The 20,670-nt window shown below is 65.6% G+C and overlaps 2 protein-coding genes across 2 annotated transcripts; both read right to left on the bottom strand.

Moving 5' to 3' along the window:
* Positions 1-5,888: 5,888 nt before the first annotated feature.
* LOC102568515 (kunitz-type serine protease inhibitor vestiginin-7) lies at positions 5,889-7,601 on the bottom strand. Its single transcript, XM_014604671.3, has 4 exons — positions 7,516-7,601; positions 7,017-7,184; positions 6,639-6,806; positions 5,889-6,049 (listed from the first exon to the last, which is right to left on the bottom strand). The coding sequence occupies exons 1-4, from the start codon at positions 7,598-7,600 to the stop codon at positions 6,033-6,035; spliced, it is 438 nt and encodes a 145-aa protein (XP_014460157.2). The 5' UTR covers position 7,601; the 3' UTR covers positions 5,889-6,032.
* A 4,537-nt stretch (positions 7,602-12,138) lies between these two features.
* Positions 12,139-13,985, bottom strand: LOC102570382 (porwaprin-b-like). Its single transcript, XM_059713106.1, has 4 exons — positions 13,876-13,985; positions 12,954-13,094; positions 12,557-12,706; positions 12,139-12,310 (listed from the first exon to the last, which is right to left on the bottom strand). Exons 1-4 carry the CDS (start codon positions 13,958-13,960, stop codon positions 12,294-12,296), a joined length of 393 nt encoding a protein of 130 aa, XP_059569089.1. The 5' UTR covers positions 13,961-13,985; the 3' UTR covers positions 12,139-12,293.
* Between the last annotated feature and the right edge of the window lie 6,685 nt (positions 13,986-20,670).

Raw genomic sequence — 20,670 nt, 5'->3', positions numbered from 1 at the left:
GGGGGCTGCAAACAGCTCAACCCGTCCCGGGCAGGGAGGAAGCAGCACAATCCCCTGCTTCTCAGTCGGCTCAGACCTGCCCCTGGGCACGAGTCTGTGGCAGGAAGGGCTCCCCGTGCCCTGCTGCCAGGGAGAGCCATCGCTCCTGGCCCCGGGCTTCAGGGGAGCAGGCCACAGGCCTGGGGGCACTGAGCTCAGACCGGCAGAACAAGCACAGGTGCCAGTGGCTGGGGGCGACCCTGTTTCGAGGTCCTGGGGGGCTGGTCTCGGCTGTGAACGCGCTAGGGAGGCAGGCGATGATGGCAAAGGGACTGGACAGAGGGGACAAGGTAGAGGACCCTGGCACACAATGGCCTGGGGGCAGCACTGCACCTCCCTGCTGCAAGCGTGCCCACATCAGGTCCCTCAAGCTCCCCGTCTCCCTCCGCCCAATACCCTGCTCCTGCCTCGGACACCCCAGCCCCGGGCAGTGGCAGGTGCCTGCTCCATGCCCCTATTCCATGTGCCCCGGGGGCAGGAAGGGCTCTGCCAGGTGCCCAGGGCTCAATTGAGCCAGGCTCAGGGCAAGGCAAAGCCCCCTGCATGCGCAGGGCAAGGTGGAGGGAGCAAGGAGCTGCCTGCAACACCGGGAGCTTTCCCCCTCACCTCTTGTGTCAGGTCCCCGCGCCCCGCAGCAAAGGGCACAGTTGCCCCATCAGGGAACCACCAACAGCCTCGGGACGGGCTGGGGAGCTCCTGGGCCAGGGGGAAGTGAACCAGTGGAGAAGTTCCCTGTGCCACGGCCAGGTGCTCGTGCCAGTCACAAGTGCCCCCATGGGGTGGGTTTGCAGGCAGGATGGAGCTGGAGCCACCGGAGAGGGGGGCCCTGCTGTGTGCCAGCCATGGTGGCTCAGGCCCCCTCCCCACCACGCTGCCCACAGGCCCCAAGACCCACCCGCACTGGGGGACCAGCTCCCATTGCCCCCACAGATGGACACCTCGCACGTGCGGGGGCGGCGCTGCAGCAGCCCGGGGGGGCGCAGGCGACGGGGTCTGGGGGAGCCGGCAGACTCCTGCAGCCCAGAGCAGAGAGGGGCGGCGAGGAGGGGGCTGGAGGGCAGCCCTGCCCCCCCACGGCCCGGGGCTGCTGCTGGGCACGTGCCACGGGCCAGGCCGGCCGTGCAGCCAGGGATCCCCCCGCGGCACAGACACGAGGGGCTGCTCGCAGGGGCAGACCCGGGATGCAGCCGGTCAGGGCTTGAACCCAGAGGCCCCCGGCTCAGGGGCAGGAGCAGGCAGGTCCGGCCCACGACCAGGAGTCACAGGGTTTGGGGGCCAAGAGGGACCGACATGCAGGCAGCCCCCCTGGTCCAGCCATGAGCCACAGGCATCATCCTCCCCCCTCACAGCCCAGCCTGAAGCTGCCGGGGCTTTCTGCACCGCGGGACCAGCTCCCCAGGATGTCCTGGTGTCGGTGCGGCACTGGGACCCCGGCTGACGGGCCCGGGCTGCTCCCCGGGCAGCACCAGGGTCCAGGAGGGCCCTCGCATCCCTGCCAGGCAGCCCGGTGCAGCTCAGGAGCCCAAAGCCGAATGGCTCTGTGGCTGCACAAGGCTCCAGCAGGCCCCACCAGGACTGGCCATGACCAGGAGCAATGCCCCGTCACCGCCCCACGAGGCCACCTTTGTCCTGGCCCGACGCACTGCTGGAGCGCAGAGAGCCGTGTGACCCCTGCTCTGGCCATGAATCACGGCGCGGTGCGGCACGGCGCGGCGCGGCGCGGCGCGGGGCAGGGCAGGTGCCCAGCTGAAGCCTTGTCCTGCCCCCTGCCCCGCAGGCTGGCAGGACCGTGTAACGAGGCCGGGCCAGTGCAGGGCACCGCGGCAGGCACCATGCCACCCAACGGTCTCTGCGCTCGCTGGCAGAGCGGACCCTGGCAGGGAAGAGGTGCAGACTCTGGGCTCTGTCCCCCGGGCTGGCACCCGCTGCTTGTGGACGCTGGTCTCTGCGCCAGGCCTGGCTGTGCCATGCCAGGGTCAGTGCGATCTCGCGGACGCCCGGCAGGAACGTGCCCTGCTTTGTGTCCTACGGACATGTGTGGGAGCAGGATGGTGCTCTGCAGCCTGTCTTTAGGGTGCAGCAGTGTCATCATTGCTGGGGCACGGGCACTTCCACCTCTGCCTCAGGAGCGGCTGCTTCCTTGTTCCCCCTGGGACGGGCAGGAGCTGCGCTGGGGCGTTGTGCAAGGCCCCCCGGGCTGGCAGGACAGTATATAGCCCGACCGCCCCGGTGGTCGGCACTGCAGCACGGCGGCACCATGAAGTTGGGCAGCCTCCTGCTGGCAGGGCTCCTGGTCCTCTGTGCCCAGCTCCAGCCTGCGTCTGGGATGGCCCCTCGCGGTTAGTGCTCTCTGCCCGTTCGGTCCTCCCCACCCCTCTGGGCAAGGCCCCCTCCCAGCCCATGCGGCACCCCACGTGGCACCCCTCCCTGCCCCTCTCCCGGACATGGCCATCCTGTCCCCACCACCCGCCGGGGGTCCCCGGGCTGCCCAGGGCAGGGCTGTGCCCCTGCTGCTCCCTCAGGGACGCCCGTGCCCCAGCACGGCCCATGGCACAGCCCTCGGTCCAGTATGCCAGGTCTGTCGAGGGCTCGCTCCGCTCCCTGGAGCCCCGAGCTGTCCCCGTGCCACCGCGCACGGGAGCCGTCCAGGATCTCTGGGCTGGCAAAGCTCTGGGTGCAGAGAGCAGGAGGGATGGGTTTGGAGGCTCCGAGGTCTGAGCCCAGCGATTCAGGTGGGCAGGGCTCAGTGCACAGCCCCCAGCCCTACCCTGGGCATCTCCGTGCTGCTGACATCCTGCTCCAAAGGAGCCGAGACATTGCCCTGTGGTGTCCAGCTGCCACGGCGCTGCCGTCCCTGCTCCACTCTGCCCCACGCTGTGCACAGGAGCTGTCGGTGCCACTTGTGGCCTCCACGTTGCAGCTTGACCCCTTGAGCTAGGGCAGTGCCGGGGTCGCCAGGGGCTCACAGACATCTCCTGTTCCAGGGAAGCCCGGACGCTGCCCCCCATTACCACCATTTGTCTCAGGCAAGTGCCTTCACGGATGCAACACTGACTACAATTGCCGTGGAGCGCGGAAGTGCTGCAGCAACGGCTGTGGCAGTGAATGCATGCTGCCCTTGAAAGGTGAGGAGCAGCTCCGCGCTACGGGGTTGCAGAGGGAGCCCCGGGTCCTGCCCCAGTGCAGCGCCGGCCGGCCGGCAAGGCGCATGGGGCTCCCTGCGGGCGGGAGGAAGGAGCTGAATGGCCAAGAGCCAGGGCCTGTGTGAGAGATGCCTGGCGCGATGCTGGAGCCCAGCAGCCCCCGGCGTGGCCCAGGGCAGAGGCTGGACATGGGGGATGCAGGCTGGGGGTCCCTGTGCCCGGCCGAGCTGCTCTGCCTCTGGCAGCAATCTTGGGCTGCCTCAGGCTGGGTTGCCCGTGGGCGAGTGGTGCTGCTCCTGCCCTGAGGAATGAGGCCCTCGCATCGCAGCCACGGGCACAGGGGGCATGAGGGCACCTGGTGGGGCAGGGCTTGAGGGGGCTCCTGAGCCCTGGAAACCCCTGACCCACCTCCCCTCTGCAGGGATCAGGTTTGCATCTCAGCCCTAGCCTGGAGCCTGCGTGCGACAGCACTGCCACCTCCCGCCTGTCGTGATGCTGACCCCGAAGCCCGAGTGTCCAGGCTCTGCTGCGGGACAAGGAGACCTTCCACCATCGGCTTGCCCCCCCCGTTCCTGCTGCCAGCCCAGCTCCCCCAGGCTGTGCCCCGTGCATGGGGCGTCCTGTGCCCAGGCCGGGCTCAGGCTCTGCGCTTTGCTCCCTCCCCTCTGAATAAACCACCAGCACTGCATAGATTCATAGATTCATAGATGTTAGGGTCGGAAGGGACCTCAATAGATCATCGAGTCTGACCCCCTGCATAGGCAGGAAAGAGTGCTGGGTCTAGATGACCCCAGCTAGATACTCATCTAACCTCCTCTTGAAGACCCCCAGGGTAGGGGAGAGCACCACCTCCCTTGGGAGCCCGTTCCAGACCTTGGCCACTCGAACTGTGAAGAAGTTCTTCCTAATGTCCAGTCTAAATCTGCTCTCTGCTAGCTTGTGGACATTATTTCTTGTCACCCCCGGGGCGCCTTGGTGAATAAATACTCACCCATTCCCTTCTGTGCCCCCGTGATGAACTTATAGGCAGCTACAAGGTCGCCTCTCAACCTTCTCTTGCGGAGGCTGACCCTGCCCTGCCTCGTGCCCCTGCCTCGCAGCTCCTGCCCCACACACAGGTTCCCTCTCCCAGGCCCAGGGCCAGAGCCCCCATTGCACCTTGTCCCAGAGGGGAAGCAGCACCCAGGGCTGCACGGGAGGGCTGCCCGATGCCTGCGGTGCCCTGAGCTCCCAGGGCACCCGCTGCCAGCCCCCGCAACCAGGACATGGGCAGGCAGTGCTGGAGCCCCCGGGCACAACCAGGGCATGAGCAACAGGCAAGGTCAGGATCAGAGCAGGTCGAGTCACTCCCCGGGGCGCAGAGCAGGCAGCGGTGCGGGGTCAGGGTGTGGGCGCTCACCAAGCCAGGCGCTGCCAGGGAGTGCGGGGCAGGGGCGGCCAGGGGCAGCCAGCCAGGTGGGCGAGAGCTCCTGCTTATAAAGCTAACGAGGTGCGGGGCTGGTAACCGGGGCCAGCTGGGGCAATTCTCCTGCCTGCTGCCCGGCTCCTGCCAGCACGGGACAGGGCGCAGAGCCCCAGGTGCACGGAGACGCTGGGCACGGGCACAGCACCCCTGCCAGCAGGGAGAAGGGCTTCCCGCAGCCCGGCCTGATGCCCACGGGGCTGCTGGGCCCGGCTCCCCATGGCCTCGGGGTCTCGGATACGAGAGCCAGACTGCCCTGCCAGAGGCCGAGCATGGCGCACAGAGGTGGGGGCCCAAGACGTGCCAGGTCCCCAGGTGCCAGCGGCCCCTGGGATTGCCGGTCCCCGTGCTCCCCGCAGGCAGCAGGGCCCAAAACCCGGTGCCAGGCACTGGTGCTGGCGCTGCACAGCCAGACCCCCCTTTCCCTTGCAAGGGGCGCGAGGGCACCGCAGCCGGGGGGGGCCGCCCAGTACAGCCCAGAGCCCAGGTGCAGGCGGGCGCTGGGATCGGTGGTGCCACAGCCTTGCCTGCGGGCAGAGACAAGGGCTCCCCGCAGCCCAGCCCGAGCGCTCGGGGTCCCTGCACCGTGGGCTGCTCCCCAGGACCCTCCCCGTGCAATCCTGCCTGGCCGCGGCCCCATGGGGGCAAGCCCAGGGACCCAGGGCCCCCAGGCAGGGCAGGTGCTGACCCCTTCTCACTGCCCCGGCCTGAGGCAGGAGTTGGACACCTGAGACGGGGGCTGGCAGGAAGCCCGAGGGCCACAGGCCAGAGCAACCATGTCCCAGCTCAGGGCAGACACCTGCTTCCCTGAGCAATGGGCGCAAGGACCACTGGGACATCCCAGCCCAGCTCCATCCCTGCCCGGGCCCCCAGCCCTCTCCACCACCCCAAAGGGCCCTAACCAGGGCCAGGATGCCAGCGCTCCTCTTCCCCCACTGTGTCTGCAGCTGGGGGCGGTCACGGGCACAGGCCACGTTTCCCTGGACCCACGGTGCAGCCGGCTTCCCCCGGCGCCTGTAGTGCGGGGAACCGCGCTGTGTTGCCCCACGGCAAAGGGAACAGTTGCCCCACCAGGAACCAGCTACAGCCTTGCTCGGGCCCCGGCGGGTCCTGCTTTGGGAGCCCGGACGTCGCCCCAGGCAGGGCGAGTGATGCCCCCTCTCTCTGCCCGGGGCTGGGGCTGGCGCTGGGATGCAGGGACAAGACCCGCAGGAGGGAGATTGCAGGAAGCTGCAAAGTCGGGTCTTTATTGCATGGAGGCTGGAGCTGCCATCGGGGGTGCGGGAAGCAGACCCCGGTGCTGGGGTCATGTGTCCCATCGGTGTCTGGAGCCACAGGCTGGGTCCACGGGGGAGTCTGGGACCTGCAGGCCCGGCTCCTGCACGGGGTCACTCTCGGAGTTGCCCTGAGTGGGGAGGGAAAGTCGGTCAGAGCGGAGAGGGGTTCGCTCCAGGACCTCGTCCCCTTAGGAGGGGTCAGCTCTAGGACTGCGGGGAGGGGTGAGGTGGCCTCCTGCCCCCCCAGGGAACCGCACCACCCCCGGGAGCAGCACCAGGATGTCCTGGAGGTGCTGGAGGTCGGGGCCGAGGGGGTCCTGGAAGGTCCCGGCCCGCACAGCTCGACCCCTGCTCCCCATCCCGCCCTCAGCTCGCTGCCCGCAGGCCCGGAGACACATTGTCACTGGGAACCGGTTCCCGTTGCCCTGCAGCGCCCGGAGCTGGACGTCTCGCACCTGCCCAGGGCAGCTTTGTGGTAGTGGGCGAGCACGTGGGCCAGGCAGGGGCCGGGGTCCTGGGGCAGCCTGCACACCCCTGACCCAGGCAGAGATGGGCAGTGAGGAGAGGGCCCTGCCTGGGATCGCAGCCCCTCACCCTCTCCTCCAGCCAGGCTTGGGTCTCTGCGCTGGGGCAGGGGCAGGGATCCTCTCTCCTCTGCCAGGCTTCGACCCCAGCACCTGGAGCCTCCCGGCAACCTCCAGCGGCCGCACGACTCACCGATGATCTTGCACGTCAACTGGCAGATCAGGGAGGACCCAAAGTTGTTCTCATTGCCCTCGCAGCCGCCATAAACGAAAGGCTTGCAGGTCCTGGTGGCCACGTCATAGTAGTAGCGAGTGATGTACGCCTTGCAGGGGCCAGGGTCCGCGGGGAGCCTGCAGATGTCTGCAGCCCAGAGCAAAGACAGGCGCTGAGAAGGGGGCACGAGCCCTGCCCGGGATCGCAGCCCCTCGCCCTCTCCCCAGCTGACCCGGGGCCTGCACGATGGGGCAAGGGAGCAGATAACTCAGCGATGCCCCTTTCCTCCACCTTTGGGCTGGCCTCGACCCCAGCACCCAGAGCCACCTGGCGATTCCCAGCGGCTGCACGACTCACCGGGTATCTTGCATGTCGCCAGGCAGGCCAGGAAGGACACAAAGTTGTTTTCATTGCCCTTACAGCCCCCATAAACGAAAGGTCTGCAAGTCCTGGTGGCTAAGTCATAGTAGAAGCGAAGGATGTACATCTCGCAGGGGCCGGCTTCCTTCGGGAGCTTGCAGATGTCTGCAGTGCAGAGGGCAGAGACGGGCGGTGAGAAGGGGCAGGAGCCGTACTTGGGATTGCAGTCCCTCGCCCTCCCCTCCAGCCCGGCTGGGCTCCCCTGGGTCGTGGCAGTAGCGCAGGACGTGCATGGTGCAGGGCCGGGGTCCCCGGGGAGCTGGCAGAAGTCCTCTGCTCCAGAGGGATGTGATGCCACGGGGCAATGCCCTCACAGGGTGGCAGCTTGCACCCCCCTGCCCCATGCTCAAACTGTCCCCGGGATGGGGAGGCAGGAGGCAGGGGCTGGGGCAGGTGTGGGTTAAGGCTCCGGGCTGGGGTCGGGGGGAGCGCTCACCTGGAGAGACCTGCCCAGACGCAGGCTGCAGCCCGGCCCAGAGGGTGAGGATCTCCGCCAGCAGGAACAGGCTCCCCCGCTGCATGGTACTGCTGTGCCACCGTGCCCAGCACCGGGCCGGCTGCGCTATATACCGTCACCCAGCCTGGGAGTGGGAGGACCTTGCACAATGCCCCAGCTCCGCTCCCTGCCCCTCCCAGGGGTACCGGGAAATTCGGGAGACACCCCTGCGCCTCTGTGCAATGGGATGTGTGCCAGGCTCATGGCAGGCCATGCGGCTGCATGTGTTCCCTGCTCTGCCTCCCCCAGGCAGCACCAAGACCCCCATTGCCTGTTTCCACCACGCAAATCCCTGAACCCCCCTGCCCCGGGCACCCAGTCCTGGGCCTGTAGCGGGGGGCAGACGGACGCAGAAAGCACCCGCCAGCCTGCCCCCATGCCTGGGCTGGGACCTGGAACAAAAACCTCTGGAGCAATAAGCCCCATAATTTATTCATGAGCATTAATTGCTTGCGTAGACATGCCCAGAGTGTGATATGAGGGGGTGGAGCAGCCCCCACTCCAGGACAGCCATGGCATGCAAGAAACAGCAGAGCTGGAGGGCACGGGAGCGCGGGCGCTGCCAACAGCACAACCCACCCCGGGCAGGGGGAAGCAGCAGCATCCCCTGCCGCAGTCGGGCGCAGCTCCTCCAGGCCCCAGTCTGCGGCAGGAAGGGCTCGCCAGTGCCCTGCTGCTGCGGAGAGACATCGCTCTCGGCCCCGGGCGTCAGACGGGAGCAGGCCCGTGGCTTGTGGGGAGTGGGCTCAGACTGGCAGCACAAGCATGGGTGCCTGCGGGTGGGGGCAACCCCTGGGGAAGACCCCGGGGAGCTGGTCTCACCCCTGAACGCGATGACGGCAAAGGGACTGGACAGAGGGGACGAGGCAGAGGAGCACGCGTGCGCGTCCCCAAATGAGCCCGTGTGCCATAAGCACCCAGGAGTGCAGTCAGGGCAGGTGCCAGGTAATGGCAGAGCAGGGCCACAAGCGCCTGACCCGGGAGGAGGCAGGAAGATGTCGGGGCAGGCACGGGTGGCTGCGGGCGCATGGAAAGGGCCAATCCTGCACGTGGCCGAGGTGGCGACGGTGGTCCCTGCACCGCAGCGTGCAGACCTGTTTGCCCCGGAGTTTCCTTCTAGACGTGAATGCTCCTGGAGGCAGAGCCGCCCTCCCAAGCAGTGCTGCGAGCGCCCGAGGGGGGAAGGGGGTGCGGACTCGCCTAGAAGACCCGGGCGGACAGGAGGCCTGGGGGATCTCGTCCCCGTCACCCAGAAGGACTTCCTGAACCCCCAGCTGCAAGGAGCTGCTCTGCCCCGGGACTACACATGAGCTAGGTGAGGCTCTGTGGCCTTTTGGGCTCATGCTGCATTTGCAGTTGGCTCCGGTGTGTGCATTCGGACACAGGGTGCTCCGGTGTGCACACTCACACTGGGTGGTACCAGTGTGCACGCTCGCACACAGGGTGCTCCGGTGTGCACACTCACACTGGGTGGTACCGGCGTGCACGCTCGCACACAGGGTGCTCTGGTGTGCACACTCACACTGGGTGGTACTGGTGTGCATGCTCATACACTGGGTGCTCCGGTGTGCACGCTCGCACTGGGTGGTACCGGTGTGCACGCTCATACACTGGGTGCTCCAGTGTGCATGCTCGCACACAGGGTGCTCTGGTGTGCATGCTCACACATAGGGTGGGTGCTCTGGTGTGCACGCTCACACACTGGGTGGTACCGGTGTGCACGCTCACACACTGGGTGCTCCGGTGTGCACGCTCGCACTGGGTGGTACCGGGCTGCATCGGCGCTCAGGTGAAGTTTCTCTGCTGTTCTTTGCCGCGTGCTTGAAGTTGCCGACTGCCATGCTCAACAAAAGCTGTCCGCGGCACAGACACTTCTGACTCAAGCGTTTCTGAAGTCGGTGCCACCGCCTAGCATCTCATATTCAGTGTGGTAACGAGCCGTGACTCAGGGCCCGCCCAGCCTGAACGCTGCCAAGCCTGCCCAGCGCCGCGGCAGGAGCCAGCGGAGGCCCACGCCCCGGGTACCTGCCGGCAGCCTTTGCTGCCAAGCCCTGGCCACGAATGCAGGGCTGCGTCCGGTCCCGGCACCGCGCTTCAAGAAGGAGGCGGAGAAGCTCGAGAGAGCCCAGAGAAGAGCCGCTCGTATGATTAGAAAGGCCGACAGACACGGGACTGTTCAGCATAGGGAAGAGAAGACTTTGGGGGACGTGGTGGCAGCTCACAAACGCTTCAGGGGAGAGCATCGGGGCTCGGCGAGCAACTGTTCACCGAAGGGCGCCGGGGAAACCAGGAGCAATGGTCATAAAGTCCGAGAAGGCGGTTTCAGCCTGGACGTAAGGAAAAACTTTGTCACGGTTCGTGTGCCCCGACTCTGGAAGCGGCTGCCCGCGGGGTGGTGCAGGCACCGACACAGGAGATCTTCAGACGGGGCCAGGACGCGCAGCTTGCTGGGGTTGTTTGCCCCCCGCGGTCTTTCCTGCCCGGAGCAGGGGGCTGCACCCAGCGATCTCGCCCGGTCGCTCCAGCCCCGAACTTCTGTGAATCTGTGGGTTACCCCGAGGGGCAGGGGGGTGCCCAGCCGGAGCCTTGTGCTGCCCCAGCTCCTGCCCTGCAAGCTGGCGGGACAGCATATAACCGGGCTGGCCTGGCGCTGGGCACCGCGGCACCATGCAATGTGCTGGCCTGCTGCTGCTGGCGGGGCTCCTCGCTCCCTGGGCCAGGCCCCAGCCTGCGGCCGGCCAGCGACACGTAGGTGAGCGCTCCCTGCCCGGCCTCCTCCACCCCGGGACCCCTCGGCCCACCAGGATCTGCTGGCCTGGGTGCAGCATGCCGTGGGGCTGGTGCCCAGAGGTCCTCCAGAGACCCCGAGACGGCCCACGAGATGCCACGGGCTGCAGAGCTGGGATGGGGAACGGGGAGCAGTGGCATCCCAGCTGGGGCCGGGCCAGGGGCTGGCAGGAGAGGACAGGCAGTCGTCTTGGAACTCGCTCACACAGAGATGTGCCTCCAGAGCTCTCGTAGCCTCGGGATGTAGAAGCGAGTCAACTTACCTGAAATTCAGCTAGTGCATTAGGGATATGCATTTTAATTGTGTAATCAAAGGGTCCTCGAACCCTTTCTGTTTTCCTCAAGACTTTTGTCTCTAAAATCTCTTTGGTCTTTAGCGACCGCCGTCTCTCTCTCCCGGAGCATAAAAGGCTACCTGCAGGCAGCGAGCTGGCGGCGGATTGCTGGGGGTGAGACAGCTAGCCGAGCAAAGGGACCTACAACGGCGAAGGCAGGATCCACTTTTTCCTGTCCTCTGGTAGAGGAGGCTACGTTTGAATGCGTCAAGCTAATGGAAGCAGCCCAAGCTACCACGGTGGGGCTAAGCACGCTCGGGGTCTGTGTACAGAGCCCTGAGGCCAGAGCCCGGGTGGCGGCAGCGATAGCCCCAGGCTTGCGGGTGTGCTTCAGGAAGGGGCACGGCCAGACATGGGCACCCAGCGGAGACACCACAAGTGGGGTGGGGCGGCTCAGCGAAGCACCGCCCTCTACTGTCCTGCCCACCATATGACCCGCCCCAGGGCGCTGGGATCTGCTTGGAGCTGTGCAGCAGCGATGAGGACTGTTCCCAGGGGCAGAAGTGCTGCAGCAATGGCTGCGGCCACGTCTGCATGGATGTCCCTGTGGAGAAATCCCTTTTATCTGTCGGATAAGAGGGCCATGCAGCATGCACAGAGGTCCCTGGTCCCCTGCTGCCAGCGTCCCTTGGGATTGCCAGTCTCCGGTGCTCCCCGCAGGTGACAGGGACCAAACCCGGTGCCAGGCACTAGTCCTGGGGCTGCACGGCCAGGGCCCCTTCCCCTTGCATGGGGCATGGGGACACCGCAGCCTGGAGGGGGCTGCCCAGCACAGCCCAGAGACAAGGGCTCCCCGCAGCCCAGCCCGAGTGCTCGGGGTCCCTGCACCGTGGGCTGCTCCCCAGGACCCTCCCCGTGCAATCCTGCCCGGCCGTGGCTACATGGGGGCAAGCCCAGGGACCCAGGGCCCCCCAGGCAGGGCACGCGCTGCCCCTTTCTCGCCACCCAGGGCTGAGGCAGGAGTTGGACACCTGAGGCAGGAGCTGGCAGGAAGCCTGAGGGCCACAGCCCTAAGCACCCGCGTCCCAGCTCAGAGTGGACACCCACACTGATGAGCAATGGGTGCAGCGACCCGAGACACCCCAGCCCAGCTCCGTCCCTGCCTGGACCCCAGCCCTCTCCACCACCCCATACGGCCCCAGCCAGGGCCAGGACGCCAGCCCTCCTCTTCCTCCCCTGTGGCAGCAGGGCTCACAGCCCCAGGCCGTATCTCCCCAGGGCTCGGGCTACAGCCGGCTTCTCCCGGCCCCTCTTGTGCCTGTGCTGCCCCACGGCAAAGGGAACAGTTGCCCCATCAGGAACCACGCTCAGCCTTGCTCGGGCCACGGCGGTTCCTGCTTTGGGAGTGGGGACATTGCCCCGGGCATGGCCAGCGATGCCCCTTCTCCCTGCCCAGGGCTGGGGCCAGAGCTGGAGATGCAGAGACAAGAGACGCAGGGGAGATGCTGGAAGCCGCAAAGCGGGGTCTTTATTGCATGGAGGAAGGAGCTCCTATCGGAGGTGCGGGAAGCAGAGCCCCGGTGCTGGGGGCCACGTGCCCCATCGGTGCCTGGAGCCACACGACAGGCTGTCCCGTGGCCCGGCTCCCGCGCGGGGTCACTCTCGGGGCTGCTCTGAGCGGGGAGGGAAAGTCGGTCAGAGCGGGGAGGGAAGAGTCGGGGACCAGGGAGCTCAGCCCTGCCCAGCGCCCCACGGTGCCCGTCCCGGGGGACCCAGCCCAAGGGTGGCACAGGGACCCCCACGGCACGGCCCCGTCTCCATCCACCGGCCCCGCCACCCGGCCGGGCTCAGGCCCCTCCGTGGCCACGAGACGGGACAGGAACGGCAGCCCGGAGAGCTGAGCACACGGAAACACTTACCTGTGTGTACGACCCTCATGCATTCGCGGCCGCAGCCGTTGAAGCAGCACTCAAAGCCTCTGGGACAGGCCCTCTTGATGCCACACCGGTCCTCACAGCTCCCGATCTGCTGGACTTGGGGGCACCTGCCCTGGCCCGGGTGCTGGCCGTCTGCAGCAAGACGTCTCCGTGTCAGGCCGGCCGCGCTGCCCCACCTCGGCCACCCCCACCCCGGCCCGGCCCCATGCGCAGAGACCGCCCGGCAGGGAGGGGGGAGACTGCCCGGGCGCGGCCCCACCGCAGCTCAGCCCGGGCTGGGGGCGCGATGGCACCGGAGCGGTGCCCGGGGCATGCAGCCAAGGGCTGGGCTCCCTGCTCCGCCCGCTCCCTCCTGCCCACGCGCTGGCTGCACCGGTACCTGGCAGAGGCTCCATGCAGCGCCGGGCACATCGTGAGTAGCAGCACTTCTGCCGTCCCCAGCACTCCCCGTCGTGGCGGCAGCGGTCCTGCTCAAAGCGGATGCACTTGATGCTGTCAGAAGGGCACCTCCCGGGCTTCCCTGTGACACAGGGCACCTGTCAGGGTGCAGGGGACACGGCCCGGCCCCAGCCCTGGCAGACGCCCCCGCTCCAGGCTGCTACCTCGTGGGGCCGCAGGTGCCAGGGGGCTGATGGGCCATTGCAGCTACTGCCACCGGCTCCAGCCCACGCGCCCAGCTCGGGCACACAGCATCCGGAGCCCGGGTGCAGCCGCACCAAGTGAGCCGCGCTCGCCCGGACACAGGCAGCGCCTCTGAGCAGAGCACGGCCGGCAGGAGCAGGCAGGGTGGAGGGGTGAAGAGCCGGGTCCTGGGCAAGCCCCTTTGATCCAGCTTGGGCTCCCAGGCCATGGAGCCTCACCCCTGTGTCCTGGGCACTCAGCCTCCCCGACCCCCCCGAAAAAAATCAGGCTTCGCGCCAGGTCCCGTAGCCATCGGGCCACCGGGGTTCGCGCCAGCTCCTGTATCAGGTCTCCAATTGCAGGGAGAGGGAGACTGCTGCGGGGGGCTCCCGGCTCCCTGGCAGAGCCGACCCCGGCAGGACCCTTCCCGGCGGGAGGAGGCGCAGACTTTGGGCTCTTGGCTCTGTGCCCCTGGCCTGCACCCCCCCGTCTGTGGACACTGGTGCCGGCATCAGGGCTGGGCTGCACCGTGCCAGGGCTAAGGGCAGCCCAGCGGGCAGGCGGGGGAGCCCTCCAGGAGGGGCCAGGCCCCGGCCCCACGGCTCAAGCTCCCTGCCCGTGCCGGATACGGTTCTGCCCTGTGCCCCGTGCAGAGGGCTGGGGCCGGGGGGAGCACTCACCTTGAAAGGCCTGGCCAGACACAGGCTGCAGCCCGGCCCAGAGGGCGAGGAGACCCACCAGCAGGAACACGATGCCCCACTTCATGGTGCCGTTGTGCTGCCGTGCCCAGCGCCGGGCTATATACCGTCACCCAGCCCGGGAGCGGGGGGACCTTGCACAACGCCCCAGCTTGGCCCCCGCCCCTGCCAGGGGCACTGGGAAGGTTGGGAAACAGCCCTGGGTCTCTGCGCAATGGGGCCGGGGCTGTTAACGGCTGGCACGTGGGGCGCACGTGCTCCCTGCTCTGCCCCTTCCCGCAGGGCCGGTCCCAGGCAGCACCTAGATCCCTTCCCCCAGGCTGCGCCCACCCCGGGGGCTCTTGTGTTAGCATTGAAGGATGAAAGGAGCCCCGGGCAGGGCAAAGACCAGCTCTCCGCTCCCCTTCCCTGCACGCAGCCTTGCAGCCAGGGACCATGGGTGCATCACCCCGCCGGGGCCGGCCAGCTGCCGCGGGCACTTTCCTGGGCGCAGGTGTAATGAGGGCTGGAGCTCCAGGTCCCCGAGGGCACAACTACACAAGATGTCTGTGGTGGAGCTGCCTGGTTATCTCTGCAGTAAAAGTCTCCGTGCGTACCCGCGAGGCCCGACTAGAGCGTGCACAGCTAATGAACTCGGCATAAGGCCTGCGCTTGTCAGTAGAAGTAGGGCCCTTGCTGCGTGCAGCAGTGTGCGCGTGGACGGGGAGCGGGGCGAGGTGGAGGGAGCCCCGAGCCTGCGGGGATGGGCTGCCCAGGCGCAGCGGGCCAGGAGCAAGGAGCTGCCTGCAACACCGGGCACTTTCCCCATCGCCTCTTGTGTCAGGTCCCCGCGGCCCGCAGCAAAGGGCACAGTTGCCCCATCAGGGAACCACCAACGGCCTCGGGACGGGCTGGGGAGCTCCTGGGCCAGGGGGAAGTGAAGCCACTGGAGAAAGTCCCTGTGCCGCAGGCAGGGGAGCGTGCCAGCCCCCAGACCCAGCACGGGGTGGGTTTGCAGACAGCGTGGGGCTGGAGCCACCAGACACGGGGCCCTGGCGTGTCCCGGTCCAGGCAGCTCAGCCCCATCCGTGCTGGGCTCTCCTTGCTGCCCACCGGCCCCGCGACGTGTCCTTGCTGGGGGCCAGTGCCCATTGCCCCCAGGTGAACACCTCGCACGTGCGGGGGCGGCGCTGCAGCAGCCCGGGGGACACAGGCGACGCGGGGGCCGGGCTCTGAGGGATGCTGCAGACGCCTGCAGCCCAGAGCAGAGAGGGGCGGCGAGGAGGGGCGAAGGGCCGAGCTGCGGGGGCTCCCGGCTCGCTGGCAGAGCCGACCCCGGCAGGGCCCGTCCCGGTTGGGAGGAGGCGCAGACTGTGGGCTCTCGGCTCTGCCCCGCTGGTGCCCGCACCAGGGTCAGTGTGATCTCAGGGGTGCCCGTCACGGCACCGGGCCCTGGCCCAGCTCAGGGGGGCTAAGGGCAGGCGGGGGAGCCCTCTGGGAGGGCCAGGCCCCGGCCCCACGGCTTAAGCTCCCTGCACATGGAGGTTTTGCCTGCGTACGGTTCTGCCCTGTGCCCCGTGCACAGGCTTGATTCCCACCTTGGCCGAGGTGCAGGACCCGCACCTGGCCCTGGGTGCAGCCGGCTTCCCCTGGTGCCTCTTTTGCTCTGGGGTACATGTTCAAATGGCGCGCCCAGGAGCAAAAAACACTGTGGATTTTATTTTTGGGCGCAGGAGCAAAAAATCCCTGGATTTTATTTGTGAGCATTAATTGCATGTGTAGGCGAGCCCAGAGTGTTGTATGGAGGTGGAGCAGCCACCGCTGCAGCACAGGGACATCACGGAGCAAAGAGCAGAGCTGGAGAGCGTGGGGGCGAAGGCATGACCCGTGCCACGGGGCGTGGGGGCTGCAAACAGCTCAACCCGTCCCGGGCAGGGAGGAAGCAGCACAATCCCCTCTTCTCGGTCAGCTCAGACCTGCCCCTGGGCACGAGTCTGTGGCAGGAAGGGCTCCCCGTGCCCTGCTGCCAGGGAGAGCCATCGCTCCTGGCCCCGGGCTTCAGGGGAGCAGGCCGCAGGCCTGGAGGGACCGGGCTCAGACCGGCAGAACAAGCGCGGGTGCCAGTGGCTGGGGGCGAATGTGGCTCGAGGCCCTGGGGGGCTGGTCTCGGCTGTGAACACACTGGGAAGGCAGACGATGACGGCAAAGGGACTGGACAGAGGGGACAAGCCCTTCCAGCACATTATGGCCCTGCTGCAAGATCGCCCGTGGCAGGCCGGCAGCGGGTCCCTGAGGCTCCCCATTTCCCCTTGCCCAATAGCCAGCTCCTGCCTTGGAGACCCCAGCCCCGGGCGGTAGCAGGCATCTGCTCCCTGCACCTCTCGCACGTGCCCCGGGGGCAGGAAGGGCTCTGCCAGGTGTCCAGGGCTCAGTCAAGCCTGGCTCAGGGCAAAGCTGCCAGCATGAGCGGGGCGAGGTGGAGGGAGCCCTGAGCCTGCGGGGATGGGCTGCCCAGGGGCAGCGGGCCAGGAGCAAGGAGCTGCCTGCAACACCGGGCGCTTTCCCCATCGCCTCTTGTGTCAGGTCCCCGCGGCCCACAGCAAAGGGCACAGTTGCCCCATCAGGGAACCACCAACGGCCTCGGGACGGGCTGGGGAGCTCCTGGCACAGGGCGAAGTGAAGCCACTGGAGAAAGTCCCTGTACCGCGGGCAGAGGAGCGTGCCAGCCCCCAGACCCAGCACGGGGTGGGTTTGCAGACAGCGTGGGGCTGGAGCCACCAGACACGGGGCCCTGGTGTGTCCCGGTCCAGGCAGCTCAGGCCCCGTCCGCGCCGGGCTCTCCTTGCTGCCCACCGGCCCCGAGACGCGTCCTTGCTGGGGGCCAGTGCCCATTGCCCCCAGGTGAACACCTCGCACGTGCGGGGGCGGCGCTGCAGCAGCCTGGGGGACGCAGGCGACGCGGGGGCCGGGCTCTGGGGGATGCTGCAGACGCCTGCAGCCCAGAGCAGAGAGGGGCGGCGAGGAGGGGCGAAGGGCCGAGCTGCGGGGGCTCCCGGCTCGCTGGCAGAGCCGACCCCGGCAGGGCCCGTCCCGGTTGGGAGGAGGCGCAGACTGTGGGCTCTCGGCTCTGCCCTGCTGGTGCCCGTGCCAGGGTCAGTGTGATCTCAGGGGTGCCCGTCACGGCACCGGGCCCTGGCCCAGCTCAGGGGGGCTAAGGGCAGGCGGGGGAGCCCTCTGGGAGGGCCAGGCCCTGGCCCCACGGCTTAAGCTCCCTGCACATGGAGGTTTTGCCTGCGTACGGTTCTGCCCTGTGCCCCGTGCACAGGCTTGATTCCCACCTTGGCCGAGGTGCAGGACCCGCACCTGGCCCTGGGTGCAGCCGGCTTCCCCTGGTGCCTCTTTTGCTCTGGGGTACATGTTCAAATGGCGCGCCCAGGAGCAAAAAACACTGTGGATTTTATTTTTGGGCGCAGGAGCAAAAAATCCCTGGATTTTATTTGAGAGCATTAATTGCATTAATTGCATGTGTAGGCAAGCCCAGAGTGTTGTATGGATTTCATAGATTTCATAGACATTAGGGCTGGAAGGGACCTCGGAAGATCATCGAGTCCAGCCCCCCGCCCAAAGGGCAGGAAGTCAGCTGGGGTCATAGGATCCCAGCAAGATAAGCATCCAGTTTGCTCTTGAAGGTGTTCAATGTGGGCACTTGAACCACCTCCGGTGGCAGGCTGTTCCAGACCTTGGGGGCTCGGACAGTAAAGAAATTCTTCCTTATGTCCAGCCTGAAACGATCTTGTAGTAGTTTGTGACCATTCCTCCTCGTCATCCCTTGGGGCGCTCTGGTGAACAAACGTTCCCCCAGATACTGGTGGTCACCCCTGATAAACTTGTAGGTGGCCATCAGATCACCCCTGAGCCTGCGCTTTTCCAGGCTAAAGAGCCCCAGGGCTCTCAGCCTGTCATCGTAGGGTCTGCTTCCCTGAGCTCTGATCATGCGCGTGGCTCTTCTCTGGACTCTCTCAAGCTTCTCCACATCCTTTTTGAATTGTGGAGCCCAAAACTGGACGCAGTACTCCAGCTGTGGCCTCACCAAGGCTGAGTACAAGGGGAGAATAATATCCCGGGATTTGCTTGAGAAGCATCTATGGAGGCAAGCCAGCGTTTTGGTCGCTTTACTAGCCGCAGCATCGCATTGCAGGCTCATGTTCATCTTGTGGTCAATGATGACCCCCAAGTCTCTTTCTTCCATAGTGCTAACCAACATAGCACTGCCGAGCCTATAAGGATGCTGCGGGGTTTTTTTCCCAAGGTGGAGAACCTTGCATTTATCGGCGTTGAACACCATCAGATTCTCATCCGCCCACTTGCTGAGCCTGTCCAGGTCAGCCTGGATCACCCGCCTGTCTTCAGGTGTGGATGCTTTGCCCCAAAGTTTGGTGTCATCTGCGAACTTGGCCAGTCCGCTTCTGACTCCCGTGCCCACATCATTAATGAAGATGTTGAACAGTATGGGTCCAAGGACAGAGCCCTGGGGGACCCCACTGGTCACAGGACACCACGATGAGTGACTTCCATCAATTACTACCCTCTGGGTCCGACCCCGGAGCCAATTTTCCAGCCAGTGGATCGTGGGGGACCCAAGGCGACAATTGGCCAGTTTCTCCAAGAGACGATCATGGGACACCAGATCGAAGGCTTTTTTGAAGTCAAGATATATGACATCAATCTCATCTCCCTTGTCCAGGTGATAGGTCACCTGGTCGTAGAAGGAAATGAGATTGGTCAAGCAAGACCTACCCGCATCAAACCCGTGCTGGCTATCCCTTAAGATGTTGGCGTTGGCCAGTCCATTAAGGATGGCCTCCTTAATAGACTTTTCTAAGATCTTCCCCGGGATAGAAGTCAAGCTGATGGGCCTATAGTTAGCCGGATCCACTTTCCTCCCTTTCTTGAAGATAGGCACCACGTTGGCCTTCTTCCAGTCTTCAGGCAGGACACCAGAGTGCCAAGAGTTTTCAAAGATCCGCGCTAGAGGCTGGGCTATGATGCTCGCCAGCTCCTTGAGTACCCTGGGGTGAAGATTGTCAGGGCCGGCTGACTTGAAGGTATCCAGCTTCTCAAGATGTTCCTTCACAAAGTCAGCATTAATGGAGGGCAGGGGATCACCCTCACCCGGACTTCCCAGCCCTGTAGCGGGTATGGGCGTCCCATGGGGCTGATGAAAGACCGACGCAAAGTACCTATTTAATAGGTTGGCTTTTTCCTGGGCGTCAGTTGTCAGTTGCCCCATCTGGTTCAGCAGGGGTCCAACGTTGCCCCGGCTTTTCCTCCGGCTCCCCACATATCTGAAAAAGGACTTTTTATTGTCCTTGATGCTCAAAGCTAGCTGGAGTTCCGTTGCAGCCTTGGCTTTCCTGGTCAGCTCCCTACAGGACCGGACCAGTGCAGAATAATCCTCCTTGGAGGTGACTCCCATCCTCCATCCTTTGTAGCCCTTTCTTTTTAGCCTCAGGAGGTCTGCCAGGTCCCTGGAGAGCCAGGGGGCTGCTGTGCCCTCTTGCTGCCTTTCCTCCGAGATGGAATAGACTTAGTTTGTGCATTGAGGATCGCTCCCTTGAGGAGCAACCACTCTTCTTGAACTCCCCTCTCCCCGTGGTCACGGTCCCTTAGGGCCTCACTGACAAGCCTCCTGAGCTTGTCAAAGTCGGCTTTCCTGAAGTCAAGGACTTGCGTGTTGCTGACCGACTTGCCAGCTTTTGGGCGGATGGTGAAGGTGATCAGCTCGTGGTCGCTGTCACCCAGCTTCCCATCGATCACTAGGTCGCCAACTAGGTCCTCCCCAGTAGCCAGCACCAGGTCGAGCAGCGCTTTGCCTCTCGTTGGCCCATAGACTTCTTGAGTCAGGTAGAGGTCATCCACGCACGAGAGGAAGCTCTGCGACTGCTCAGATTTTGCTGAGCGATCCTCCCACGAGATGTCCGGGTAATTGAAGTCACCCATGACAACCATGGTCCTGGAGCATGTGGCCTCAGCCAGTTCCTGGGAGAACTCCTGGTCTAGCTCAGGACTTTGGGTGGGAGGTCTGTAGTAGACTCCCACCATTGTGTCCCCTGAGCCGTGTTCCCCACGGATTTTAACCCAGAGGGTCTCCAGCCGTCCCCCCTGGTCACCAATATCAGCTTGCAGGGACGTGTAGCTTTCCTTAACATAGAGAGCTACACCCCCGCCCCTTTTCTCTACACGATCCCTCCTGTACAGGGTATAGCCATCTATCCCCGTGGTCCAGTCATGGGTGGAGTCCCACCAGGTCTCCATTATCCCTATGACATCGTAATTATTTGCACTGAGCAGGAGGATGAGCTCCTCCTGCTTATTCCCCAAGCTCCTGGCATTTGTGTACAGGCAGGCAAGTGTCCCCTGGGGGGCTCCTTCCTTGCCCACAGGTTTTACCAGGGCTGGGGCCGGGGTGGGCTCCCTTGAGTGCCATGATCCGCTGGCTTTGCAAGATTTGCTCAGCGGGCCAGCAGTGGAGGTCGTCCCCCCGTCCCCCAGTGGGCTTAGTTTAAAGCCTGGTGGAGCAGGTCAGCCAGTCTGGCTGAGAAGAGCCTCCTCCCCAGGGGAGAGAGGTGGAGGCCATCTCTTCCCAGCAGCTCGCTGCCTCTCTCGCCAAGGAGCGGGCTGTGGTCATGAAAGCCAAAGCCTTCCTGACGACACCAGCGCCGCAGTCTTTGGTTGACCACATGGATCCTCCTGTCCCTTCTCAGCCCATAGCCTGAGACTGGGAGGATCGATGACAAC

The sequence above is a fragment of the Alligator mississippiensis genome, chromosome 9, assembly GCF_030867095.1.
Source record: "Alligator mississippiensis isolate rAllMis1 chromosome 9, rAllMis1, whole genome shotgun sequence".
NCBI classification, from domain to species: Eukaryota; Metazoa; Chordata; order Crocodylia; family Alligatoridae; genus Alligator; species Alligator mississippiensis.
Note: the sequence above shows the minus strand (reverse complement) of the source record. Positions and strands in the feature narration are given on the sequence as shown.